Source organism: Apodemus sylvaticus, chromosome 10, assembly GCF_947179515.1.
Source record: "Apodemus sylvaticus chromosome 10, mApoSyl1.1, whole genome shotgun sequence".
Taxonomy (NCBI): domain Eukaryota; kingdom Metazoa; phylum Chordata; class Mammalia; order Rodentia; family Muridae; genus Apodemus; species Apodemus sylvaticus.
The window spans coordinates 55,299,122-55,311,727 of record NC_067481.1 but is presented as its reverse complement, the minus strand read 5'-3'; the positions used below and the strand labels follow the sequence as shown (position 1 = coordinate 55,311,727).

At 51.0% G+C, this 12,606-nt stretch overlaps 1 protein-coding gene across 3 annotated transcripts; it reads right to left on the bottom strand.

Moving 5' to 3' along the window:
* Positions 1-2,170: 2,170 nt before the first annotated feature.
* Positions 2,171-9,809, bottom strand: LOC127694689 (polyunsaturated fatty acid lipoxygenase ALOX15B). Of its 3 annotated transcripts, XM_052196281.1 has the most exons (14): positions 9,663-9,809; positions 9,352-9,574; positions 9,010-9,091; positions 6,984-7,106; positions 6,664-6,767; positions 5,398-5,570; positions 5,042-5,188; positions 4,731-4,934; positions 3,825-3,911; positions 3,526-3,695; positions 3,234-3,355; positions 3,034-3,134; positions 2,787-2,957; positions 2,171-2,350 (listed from the first exon to the last, which is right to left on the bottom strand). In XM_052196281.1, exons 1-14 carry the CDS (start codon positions 9,807-9,809, stop codon positions 2,171-2,173), a joined length of 2,034 nt encoding a protein of 677 aa, XP_052052241.1. The 3 variants fall into 3 exon arrangements, with proteins under 3 accessions (XP_052052241.1, XP_052052242.1, XP_052052243.1); XM_052196282.1 differs by lacking the exon at positions 3,825-3,911; XM_052196283.1 differs by lacking the exons at positions 3,234-3,355; positions 3,825-3,911 and having other exon boundaries at positions 3,034-3,135; positions 3,540-3,695.
* Positions 9,810-12,606: the final 2,797 nt, after the last annotated feature.

Below are 12,606 nucleotides of genomic sequence, written 5' to 3'. Positions count from 1 at the left end.
CTGCTTGTGGGTATGTGCATGTGAGTGCAGGTGCCTGGGGAAGCCAGAGATGTCCGATCCCCCTGGGGCTGGGGTTGCAGGCAGTGGTGAGCCACATGATGTGGGTGCTGGGAACCAAACCCAGGTCCTCTGGAGGAGCAGTGCACACTCTCGACCACCAGCCATCTCTCCATGCAAAGGGCTTGCTCATCGACAGACACCAAATCAGTACATGAGGTGCATAACTCTCCATCATATCTTGGCACAGGAGCATTAATGGAAAATGATGAGTTCAAGGGCTGTCTGGTAGTTTGCAGTGCCCTTCCTTCCTTCCTTCCTTCCTTCCTTCCTTCCTTCCTTCCTTCCTTCCTTCCTTTTTTTTTTTCCCAGACAGGGTTTCTCTGTGTAGCCCTGGCTGTCCTGGAACTCATTCTGTAGACCAGGCTGGTCTCGAACTCAGAAATCCACCTGCCTCTGCCTCCCAAGTTCTGGGATTAAAGGCATGCGCCACCACTGCCCCGCTTCTTTTGTTTTTTTAAGACTGTTTTTTGTTTGTTTTTGTTTTTGTTTTTTTGGTTTTGTTTTGTTTTTCTGTAATCCTGACTGCCCTGGAACTCACTCTGTACATTGGGCTGGCCTCAAACTCGCTGAGATTCTCCTGCCTCTCCCCAACAAGTGCTGGGATTAGAGGTATACTCCACCACTGCCTGGCCACACTGTCCTTCTGAAGCTTGGGCTTATTGGATTCAATGGTTGGATTAATATATATTCATTCAATCAATCAACCAATCAATTTATCTATCTATCTATCTATCTATCTATCTATCTATCTATCTATCTATCCATATTTCCATCATTAACACGTGCATATTGTGTGTGTGTGTTTACAGGAGTGCTCTGCCTGTCAAGGCCTCTGGTCCTTTAGAGCTGGCCTTACAGACTGACTATAACTAACATGGGTGCTGGGAACCAATAGAACCTGGGTCTTCAGGAAGAGCTGTAACTGCTCAGCCAGGGGGCACTCCAACCCAAGTGTATATGTTATATTTAGAGTATTGTTTCATAAAAATTTTATGGAATTGAAGACCCAAAACTTTGATGTCAGTAATATGAAAATGACCAAGTGACTTAGAATGGACTCATTTCTTACATTAATGAATGTCCATGGAGTCTAAGCTGGAAAACAAAAACCCAACAAAATCAAACCAACTTTTCTAAACCAAACAACCCTTCTCCCACTGAACTGGAGAACGTGCACAAAATATTGGAATTCTAGAATGAAGATGGACTTTAGATGGCAAGGTATTAGAGGTTTGAGAATATTTTCTAATTCTCTGGAAAGGGTGCCTGGTTTACAATTCACTTTAGGGGTGGCTTTGAGAAGAGGTGAACTAGAAATGGTAGTATGTCCCTTTCTCTTAAAAAAAAAAAAACAACGTATTTTTTATGTCTACTGGTGTTCCCCCTGTGACCTGGAGTCCTCTTGGCCACAAGAGGCCCTGGAATTAGAATGACACACGGCTGTGAGCTACCCTGGTCTTCTGGAGGAGCAGCAGTGTTCTTCCACTCGGGGCCATGCCTTCGCTCTGTTCTTCTCTGTGTGCCTGACTCCAGTAATCCCTTCTCAGTGCTAAACCATCACAGTGTGAGGTCGTAGGTCATGATGGACCTCGGGGTTGACTGGTTTCCTGTGGAGCCAAGAAGACTGTCTGATAGCTGAATTATGTCAGTGACTGTGAGATGTCTGTGACTGTGTGCAGTGGCCCCGGGGTTCTGTGCTTCTGTTACAGTCCTTGGTTAATGGGATACAAAGGAAACCAGCAGAGTCCTTAATCAGAGCTACAGCTCAGGGTCTCGAAACATTTGATGGCTCTCTGCTGTGAGATCCTGTATTCTGTGGGAATTTAGCTTTGTTTTGATTTTATTACATGTGTGTGTGTGTGTCTGTATGTGTGTTGTGTGTATGTATTATGTGTGTGTGTCTGTGTGTATGTTGTGTGTCTGTGTGTGTTGTGTGTCTGTGTGTGTTGTGTGTGTGTTTCAGGGGTGAGTAAGATAGGGCTTGGTTGTCCAGGAGAAGCATTTGGGGACCTGTATTACTTTGAAAGACTACTTTCTCTCTGTGACACTTAGTGTGGAGAGGCATGGTCAAGAGGTCTACACGTCACATGGGACTGTGTTCTCCAAGACTTTAGATGGAGACGCTGTTCTCAATGAGGGGAGGATCCAGGTAGGTGTAGGGCAGTGCCAGGCTTTGGTTCCTCTCCCTGATGCCATTGGAGATCTGGATCAGCTTTCTCTGGAAGGCAGCCACGCTTCTCCGCGGGGCATCCTCTGTGAAGTGTTCATCTGGATAGTGGCCCAGCGGCCTCTGGGGACCAAGCACAAGGTAGAGCTGCTGAGCTCTCCACCTTCTGCAAGATGCAGCAGTTGCAACCCACCATGGCTGGCCACACCCACAGTGTGTCCCCAGGCCCCATCATCTTACACAATCATTGGTTGAGCCTCACCCTGTCTCTATCCTAAGCTTTTCCTAAATGACAGTGATCTGTAAGCAATTAGACTGTTTAATTTGAGGATTTAAAGGAGCATTTAGTCTCATGTTACCATCATTAATGAAAGTGAGTTTTCATTATCTTTTGAATACTTGATTCTCACTATGAGATAGTTGAGGGTTAAAGTTATTGGGAAATTGAGGTATGTGTGTGTGTGGGGGGCAGGGTCAGGGAATTTCGGGCCACAGAATGTAAACAACACATAAATCCCTATCCAGCCTAGCCTGGCCTGAGTCCTAGGTCTACACTTACACGGTCCCCAGGCTCCTTGCTTAGCAGCCAGAGGGCAATGATGACATCACATGTGGCATTGACTGCTGGGAGTGTGGCTATGAAACTCTCAGGCCGTGCCTGGCCTTTGGAAGTAGGTGGCGGTGACTGCATGGTAGGTGGCAGATTGGGCATCCAAACACAAGAGTCAAACTGAAAGCAGAGAGGAGAAAATGAGACCGAGACTCTGGACTCCGTAACAATAGCTGTAGGGTTGACCTTTCCTTACCTGGCCTGCACTGACAGCTGCATGCTTGGCTGAGCAGGTGAATATCACCATGGTGACATACTGGACCAGGGCTTCCTGGGTATCCAACAAGGAGGGCATACCTGTCAGAAGAGCTGGGCTGGGGCCAGGCATCCTGGGGAACTGAGGACCTCACAGAGAGGCCGGGGTGGTGCTGTGCCCAAGGGCTAAGGTCCCTGTACCTGAGCTTTCTCTGCTGAGGAAGCCTTCAGAGAAGATCTCCCTCACCCAGGCCTGGAGCTCTTGGTCATCTTGGACAGATGTGTCACTTGGGTAGTAGATGCTGATTATCTCTGAGACAAAGCTGCAAGGAATACAGGCATTCAGACCCTGACTCCAACCCTGCTCCTCTCTGAGAAGCACCCTTGCCCGGGGTAACCCACACAAGGCCTCCTTGTTGTGAACCTTCCCAGTGCACCCCATCTCCTGCCCAGTCTTTCTGCCCACGTGGCTTCCTGGGGATGGCTCCCTCACCTCTGTATTGCTTTCCAGATCTGCATCCCATCGTCTCGGTAATAGTAGCCTGGGATGTCTTCTACCTCTCGGGCTCGGATATCTTCAGGGAGACACAGGACAGAATAGTTCAGCTGCTCCATGTTTCTCTTTATCAGGTCAGAGAATCCCCCAGTGCCAAGGCCTGTGGACTGAGGGAGAGAAGTCCTGGCTTCAAAAGCAGGGGCAGCAGAGGTGCTAGGGTAACAGGGGCCATGCCCACCCAGACCTCCATCTTCTTCCACCTGAACAGTGCCCAGCCCTACAAAGGCAGCTCCTACCTTGTCTACCACCTTCCCAGGGGCAATGAGCAGCTGACGGGCGAGCGTGTTGATGTGCAGTGTGTACCGCATGTGAGGAATCAACAGCTGCAAGGAGATGGCAAAATTGGGGAGCCGAAACCTGTCCCCACAAACCACCCACCCTGTGAGTCACACAGAAAGAGTCAGCTGGGACAGGAGGGCACAGTTTGTGACAGTGTTCCCTACCCAGTGAAGAAGGCTAGGCCCCATAGCACATCTCTAAGGCTTTCCAGGAGGCCTTTTCCTTCCTCTGACACCAGATCAATTTGTCAAATGAGCCTCTTGGGAACTTCCCAGGATTTCCTAGCCCCGTGGCAGGCAGAGCTCCTTTAGAAGCTGGGCTGGATCCTGGCCATGTGGAGCTGTTCCTCATAGCGCACCTCAGACAACCAGGTGCTGGGAGTCACAGTGAGAAGACTCAGAGTGAAGAGCACAGAACAGGCCTCCAGGGCCTCACGGGAGTCATTTGTTTCCTTCACCAAGTTAACCTTCCTCTGAGTAGGCAGGGCTTCCCCTCCCAGAGAGGCTTACATGTTCTGATTTCTCTTAGGCCTCAGATATGGCCTTACCTGTGTTCTTCAGTCAGATTGGGAGCCCTGCACCCAAGTGTGAGAGGATAAGGCCAACTGAGGAAAGGCTGCTTAGAAGAAGCACCACAGGACACCACATGATCCAAGGAATCTATAGGCATGGCTACAGGCTATGTAACCTTGTGTGTTTAGAGAAAGGGGCTCTGTGTAATACTCCTGGCTCTCCTGGAACTGTGCTATGGAGACCAGGCAGGTCTCAAACTCCTATGGGTCCTCCTGCCTCAGTCCCCCAGGTGCAGGGATTAAAGCTGTGTGTCACCATGTCTGGCTTGGGCCAACTTGTTGAGCCACTGACCTTGAAGAGAGGGTGACATTGGGGCAGCTGTCTCAGTGTGGCCAAGGCAAAGACTTCTGGGATCAGGTGGGCATGCAGCAGATGCGTGACAGCCTCGTGGATGGAAAACTCAGCGTTGCGTACCCAGGTCTTGGCCAGCAGCCAGTCCCACTTGTCATCGCTGGGCAGGAAGATGGGGTTGTCTGGCCCGGGAGTCTGGTTGAGCTGGTGGGCAAGGGCATCAGGGGGGCAGGCGGTGTCAGTATCTGTCACCCACTCAGTGGGACCCTGTGCACATTGCCCTTGCCCCTGTCTCCTGCCTTCTTACAGACCTGGATGGCGATGGGCAGCAGGGGTCCGGACCCTGAGCTCTGGTACAGCAGGGTCATCGGGGCTGCAGAGAACTGAGGTTTCCCATTGATGACGTTGGTCTGCACTCCAGAAAGAATGCCATGATCCACCAAGAACAGGGAGCCCTTCTGCAGGAGAAAGGGGAGCCCTGACTGCACCTGGCTTCCCAAAGCAGGGCCAGGGGGCAGGAAGAAGACCCAGGGTTACCCAGGGAGTGCATTTTGAGAGTTGGCTCTTGGCTTGCAAGGCATAAGTTGGTCCCTCTGTCTCCAGTAGCGGGGAGGAGCCTGAGGAAACTAATGGGGTTTGCAGAGCCTGCAGTCTGGGCCCCACCTACCTCCAACTCAGCCTGCAGACTGGTCCCAGGGCCCAGCACTGGAGCTACCATTTCATCAGTGACTGGGAAGTTCTCCGGGATTCTTCGACAGCGGCGAATCAGGACCGGGTTGATGCCATTTAGGAACTGGGAGGCAAAGAAGGCATCTTCCTGCCAGTGTGCGAACACATACTCTGCAGGAGGGGAGAGGGGGCCAGTCACCAAGGCTCCTGAAGGTCTCCTCCTCACTTGCATGGGGGAGTTCTCTTTTGTCTCTCCTGACTGCCTAGTTATTTATGAGAGTGATTTCGTGTGACCCCTTGGATTTGGTTACTGTCTATTCCCTAATGTCAGTCTGTCATCATACACACACGGTCGACCTGAACCCAGCCTGGGTGGCTGCTCACTAGCCTCCAGTGCAGGACAACTGTGGGCTCCTCTCCAGCTCAGCCTCCACTGTCTTCCTGGCATCCCCTTGACTGTGCATGCAGAGCCTAGAATCTCCCTAGGTAGCAACTTCCTTCTCCTCCCACTTAGCCACGGGCTCTCCCTCCTCGGTGTCTCTGCCCACCTGTCCACTGCATCCCTACACGGCCCTGGCCTGATGAAGCCACCAACCTCGTCCTCAGCTAGCACCCCGTGGCTGATCTTCCTGTCTCCTCAGCCTCCACCCAGTGCATGGCAGCACGTGAAGTGGTGCCGTCCCCAGCACTTGGCCAGTCACTGGCCTCATATTGTGCTTAGGAAAGCTTCCGCCTTGCCACAGCCCGCTCAAACATGGCCGTGACTTCTGCTCCCCGACTCTCTTTCCCTTAGTGCACTTGGGCTACAGCATCTTGTCTCTCTTACAGCTGTCCCATTCTTCCATCTTCACGGCCTTCATCTTTCCTTCCCCTGTCCCAACAGCCCTCGCTGCCCCATGCCCCTCATCCTCACTGAAAGCCCCTGCTAGAGCATCCTGGGACACCCTGAAAACCAGGTGGGTCCTGCTTTCACCTAATGATGTGACTTTGACTCTTATGAGAGACCACAGCCTGACTTCACTGTGAGGCCTGTGTCCACAGCCCCATCATAGTTTAACTTGGATTAGGTCAAGGGTCCCCTCTGCCTTCCACCTCTTTTGTGTCTATGGGAAATTTAAGGTCTAGGGGGAAGGGCAAGGAGCAGGTTAAAGTCACAAGGTGAATTGTTGCTCATCGTTAATTACATAATTAATTTTGTTCACGCCTCCTGGCAGAGATGGAACTGATATCCCAGAGAGCTTAGGATCCTGTCCCAGAGGCTCACCTGCTCCTGGAGTCTTGTGGAAGTTAAACATCCTTCTCATCTCCCTCAGACTCCTCCAGAGTCCTGTGCGGTCCAGGAGCCCTTTGATCTTCAGTTCTGTAAACCTGAGGGAAGATGGGGTGTGTGTGGGGGATGAGGCGCAAGGCCGAGAAGACCCTTCTCTGTCTGCCTAGGACAGTCAGTGCCCTAAGGTAGCCACTGTCCTGCAGGATAGGACACCACGCCTTGGGCAGGGCTAAGTGAACCATAGAAGTGAGGTAGGGAACTGAGGAGAAGAGAGAATGTAGGACTGTGGGCGACAGACAGGGAGGCATCCTCACGCTGAGTGGGCTTTAAGGAAGAATTTGGCATTCTTCATCGCAGAGTACTTGATGTTGAGGTCCAAGTCTTTCACAGTCTCGTGGTCGAGGCAGTGAGGCCAGCCTTCAATGTAAGTCTTCCAGCTGGAAGGGGGACAGGTGAATGAATGGTCAGCTGTGGCCTTAGGAACCCTTGCATGGAGACAGAAGAATCCCTGCCCCAGGGGACGCTGGCCTGGCCACAGTAGCCCCTTTCTGCCAGCAGGGGCTTCCCTGAGACACTCCCTGCCCCTAGGCTCACAGGATTGGATGCAGGCTACATGTCCCCACAGGGAGACTTCTGAGCACATGACCCAATTGGGTGAATTGGAGGAATTTGAGGTTGGAGCTGATCCAAAGCCCCGGGGTCTCTTGAGTATCTGGATTAAAGCATGTGAATGTTGGGCCTGTTACCTAGGAAGAGTGGGACTCCAGGAAAGCAGGGGGATGGGGGAGGAAAGGACGGGAAAAGGGAGAGCCAAGGAGAGAGGGGAGGAGGAAAAGCATCCTGAGAGGGAATCACCTAGATTTGTGGTCTGAGATGGGTCTATTTTCCCTGATAGCCCCTGTATTCTGCTGACACACGTCTCTTTTAATTGATCGGAACCACAGGATTCCCACACAGATGAACCCTGTGAAGGGATGGGGGCCTGGCGAGAGGTCACCCCAAGTGGTCACCGGCCTTGGCAGACATGTGACACAGGGGTGCTCAGCCTCCACATTGGGGACCATGTCGGTTCTACTCTGCCCTGGCCTAAGGTGACTGTGTCTAAGTCCCACAACCATGCAAGCCACAGCCAAAGACCTTTCAGGGAAATAATAAAATGTTGCTCCAACAAGCTTAACATTTGGTGTTTGGATCATATAAAAAACAGTCTTTTAGAGTTGAGGCTAATGTAGTGAGACGCTTACTCCAACCAAAATAATTTAAAAGGGTTGGGACCATGGCTCCGCAGTGGAGTCCCCGCCGAGGATGCACAAGGTCCTAGGTTCACTCTCCAGCATAAAAAATAAAACTAAATAAATAAAAAGTAAAAAATTAAGCATTAAACAGTTACTGCACATGTATGTGACCTCCACATACATGGAATAGCTTGTGGCATGTATGTGATAGGCCGTGTACATTCAGATGTACAGTGTAAAAAAATATGTAATTACGGGGTGTTTTTCTTTTTCTGATTTTTGGATTTTTGAGACAGGGTTTCTCTGTGTAGCCCTGGCTATCCTGGAACTGGCTCAGTAGATCAGGCTACTCTGAAAATCAGAGCTCAGTCTACCTCCTCCTCCAGAGTGCTGGGGATGAAGGGCAGCACAGCACTGCCTGGCGCACATCTATAAAAAAGTAACAAAATTAAGAGGGACCCGGGCATAAGTCAGTAATGTGTGTTTACTCAGAATGCAAAGGACTTAGGATCAATAACCAGTATCCAACAAACAATTGAACAATGAGAAATCTTTTAGATTTGAGCTTCTGATGTCAAAGGATGAGTTACAGTTAAAGTGGACTGCCGGACTGCCACCAGGTGGTGGCCAAACCATTTGTCTCAAGCAACCTAGTACTGGCTTCTTGGGGGAATCTTGGTAAAATGCAGATTCTCACTTAGTAGTATGGGGTGGCCTGAGTGCCCGCCTTTTCTGACATAATGCCAGGAGTGCCCCTTAAAAGCCTGGAGTTCTGACTGGATTTATGGCAGAAAGCAGCAACCCGACCAGTAAGAGAAAAGGAGAAGCAAAAGGACCAACTATCACAAGAGATGGAGAAGCAGAAGACACAGGGCAGGGTTGTTAGAACAGTGGGTTTCAAACTTCAGCGTGTGACAGTCACCAGAAAGGCGTGGTAAGATGCAAGTCTCTCTGCCCGGGACAGAGTCAGAGGTCCTGCCAATCTGCTTCTCTTGCAGGTGACCCCCTATTGCTAACACTGCTGGGTCTGGGGTTAGTCCTTGATTTGGCTGCTTTCAGTCCCATAAGTGAATCCTCCTGCAGAGGTCGCTATCTCCCTCCTCACCTGTACATGCCCTTCCTGGTCTCCAGCTCCTTCTGGCGCTGGTCCTGCAGTGTAGGGTGGTGGTCTTGCCAGGACACCTTGGCTGCGGGAGGGGGAGTGGATGGAATGGATACTCTTCTGATTCTCAGTCCTACTACTGTCAACCCTCTGGTGCCCTCACCCCGGGTACACTTCTTCCACTGCCAGCTGACTGCCACCACCTTCTGCTCCTGCCAGTCCCCTCCTTCCCCCTCTGCCCCTTCCTGGTGTCCACACCAGTTCACCTCTCCACTCCCCAAGCCCAGCCTCCTCTACCCTGCTGTGCGCCTCCTGCAGCCTCAGCCAGTCCAGTGGCGCCCTCACCTGCTCCCTCTCTCAGCACCAGCTCCCCCGCCCCTTCCAGCCACTGATAGCAGGGGAAGCGCAGTGCAGCCCCAGGCAGCCACTCCAGCTGGAACCAGCGGCAGAACCAGGCATCCAGAGGGAAAGACACCAGCGGGAAGGGCGACTCCGGGGGTGCCTTGCGGACTCGCAGCATCAGCACAGCGCCAACATCCTGGGGGAGCGTCACCTCGAAGTCTTCTTCCTAGGAAGGGCTGTTTAGTATGCCGAGGATGGCCCTCCCTAGGCCCCCTTCCTCCACAGTCGCCATTGCCCGCTCCCCAAGAACTCACAGCACCCGCGCTGAACTCCTTGCCCAGATGGTCCAGAGGTACTAAGGGGCTCTCTCCGTGGGTTCCCACGATGCTGACAGACACTTTGTCCCACGTGCCCGCCCCACAGGCCTCCCCGGTGGATACTCTCAGCCTGAATTTAGCCATCCCCCTGGCCAGTCTGACTCTCTACTGCAAGCTGAACTACCTGGCAGGATGATTTAACTTCAGGGATGCCCCGCCCCCAGGCCAGGTTAAGGGGAAATGTGTTTGCTACCCACTGGGTTCCAGTTCAGCTTCTTTGCCACCAGGAAGAGCCTTAAAATTTAGGGCAAGGAGTAGGTGGGTTGACACACTGAAACCTGGAGTGACAATGGGTGGCCCTGAGACAGGGAGGGGACTCCAGTTCTCAGGGCGAGTTCCAGATCCAACTGGGATGTGGGGTACAAGGATTAAGATGATTTTTGTGCTGTCTTAGCTTTAAATGTGTGCGAGGCTCCACTTGATTGTTCCTATAACTCTTCTCACACTACAAGGCTGCTTTCATTTCTTTTAAGAAGTGACTTTGAGAGCCATCACTGGCCAGGACTATTAGATGCTGCCAACACAGGTCCAGGCAAGACTCTCCTTTGCCTGCCTCTTTACTAAGATGAAGCATAGGGAGAAGACACTCAGAGACTCTAGGTATGTATTAGAGTTTTAGATGATGATGAATGCTGGGGAAGACATCAGACATTGCTGATGTGAGGACCTGAGAAGATGGGGTGGAGAGAAAGACCCTGAGAGACCCAGAGGAGGGGAGAGGTGAGCTCAGTCTATGTGTTTCTGGGCACCACTAATTGGACTCCGTGTGTTATTAACAAGGAAGAGGACCTGAAGTTGGGAGGGACATAAGGAAAGTCAGGGAGAGGTGTAGGGGGATGGGGTAGATATGATCAAATGCATTGTATGCATATGTGAAGTCTCAAATGATATATAAAAATGTTAAAAATATATTTTAAAAGGGTATGTCTAATGAAGCTCGTTTTCTGTTGGGGAATTATCTGTACAAAGGCCCTGAGGTCACTGGAGAAGGGAAGGCAGAGCTGGAGTGAGGGAGAGGGATGTCAGAAGGAAGATGGAGGCAGAGTTTACCCTTGAGGGAAACAATAGATTTGGGGGAGCTAGTCTGGAAATCCTCTTTCTGTGACCATTAGACATCCAAGTACAGTGGTCACCAAGGGTGTTTATATGGCAGTCATGGGCTCAGGGATGTGTCTGAGCCAGAGGCTAAGAGAATATTGCTGGAAAAGCACAGTGGATGCAGGCTTCAAGTTGCTAAAAAAATTTGAAAGCTTTGCAAAGGGGTAGAAACAACAACGATTATTCGGTGTGTGTGTCCCATCAGCTTTTTTGTTACTATGAAAAAGGAAACCTTTGTGTTGACCCCTAGGCTTGAGGTCCCACTCCCCACGGCTCTGGGGACTGATGGCTTGACCCAGAGGAGAGTTATGGTGACAATATGCTAGGCTAACATGGTTCCAGAGAAAGAAGCAACACATGCGCGCACGTGCACACACACACACTCAGTCACATACACACACACTGTTGTGTCACATCATTTCTGGGGAGATGAGAACAGCTATCTACTCACCCGATAAAGGGAACTAACAACTGATCAGAGTAGTGATACCACCCAGTCCAATCCATTGACTCAAATGGAGGTAACTTAAAGGAGTGTGGGGGAGGGGCTACTTAGAGGAGTGCAGCACCAGAGCCCATCCCAGTGTGGGTGACAGCTCAGGAGGTGGGACCCTGGAGCTCTCTGCATGACTGACAGGCAACTAACATGCTAGAGAGTCCCCCTCCTAGTCAGACCGTGCCTTTACATCCTTGGAAAGAGCCTGGAAATCTTCTAAGTTTCAGCTCTCCAGGGTCTGAGAAGATTGTTTAAATCTCAGAAAGGACTGTTTCAACTCAGAGAAAATTGCTACCCAGCACTCCCTGCCACCCCCATCTCTCCCACTCCTTCTGCTCCCTCTTGCAGCACAAGGTTCCCTGAGCTTGGGGGGACGTGACCTAGATGTCCATCTATGGCTACATGCCGGGTAACTGTCCACCACAGCAGCCATTTGTTCCCAGAAACCATCATTTTGGTAAAGTGGTTGTAGTCTCAGCACTCAAGAGGCAGACTCGGGCAGGTCTCTGTGAGTTTGAGGCCAGCCCGGTCTACACAGTGAGTCTCAGGACAGCAAGGGGTACACACAGAGAAATCCTGTCTGGAAAAACCACTTCCCACCCCTTTCACAAGGAAGTTTCCTTCCCTGACAGATTGGGGCTGACAGTGATCTGTGACTGAAAGCAAGAATAACTAGAGGACAAATTGACAGGTTCATCACGCCCTTTTAACAAAGCAACAGTAGTTGGATTGCCACCATTCACAGCTACAGGACTTTTATCTTGATTTGCAGTAGCATATGTGAGTTCCCTCCTGTGGGGGAGGCCTTAACTCCCATACTAAAGCACGTCACTCACATTGTATAGCAGGTGCATCCCGCCTGGTGTTTTGACCATAACTGATCAGCACTGCTGGTGACACCTGCTCTCCCGGCAGCCTGCATGGCACCTACAGCATCACAACAGCCAGTCAGTAATGTAGGAGCTTCCAGGTTTATTTCTTATAATGATAAGGTCAAGATAAGCACACCTGCCTGACAGGAAAGCCAAGCAGTGAAGAGAACGTCCTCAGGCATCAGTCAGCTGTGGAACTATAAAGAACACATCCACTGATACACTTCTCTTTCCCAGAGTTCCCTCTTCTGCTCTTACAGCCCAAGCCCCTGTCCCTGGACACACAGTACGCACTCCAAGGAGAGACCAGAGCCCTTCACTTGATCTCATAAAAGGACAATTCTGGCCATGTACAGAAGGGTCTTCTCTTTTAGGTCTATCAATTCTGATTTAACTTTTTTTCTTCTTAATTTTT

Coding starts and splice junctions, on each gene's coding strand:
- LOC127694689 (XM_052196281.1), bottom strand. CDS start 9,809: ATGGCTAAATTCAGGCTGAGAGTATCCACCGGGGAGGCCTGTGGGGCG. Junction 3,356..3,525: donor ATCTGGAAAGCAATACAGAG/GTGAGGGAGCCA, acceptor TATTCCTTGCAG/CTTTGTCTCAGAGATAATCA. Junction 3,135..3,233: donor CCTCAGCAGAGAAAGCTCAG/GTACAGGGACCT, acceptor CTCTTCTGACAG/GTATGCCCTCCTTGTTGGAT.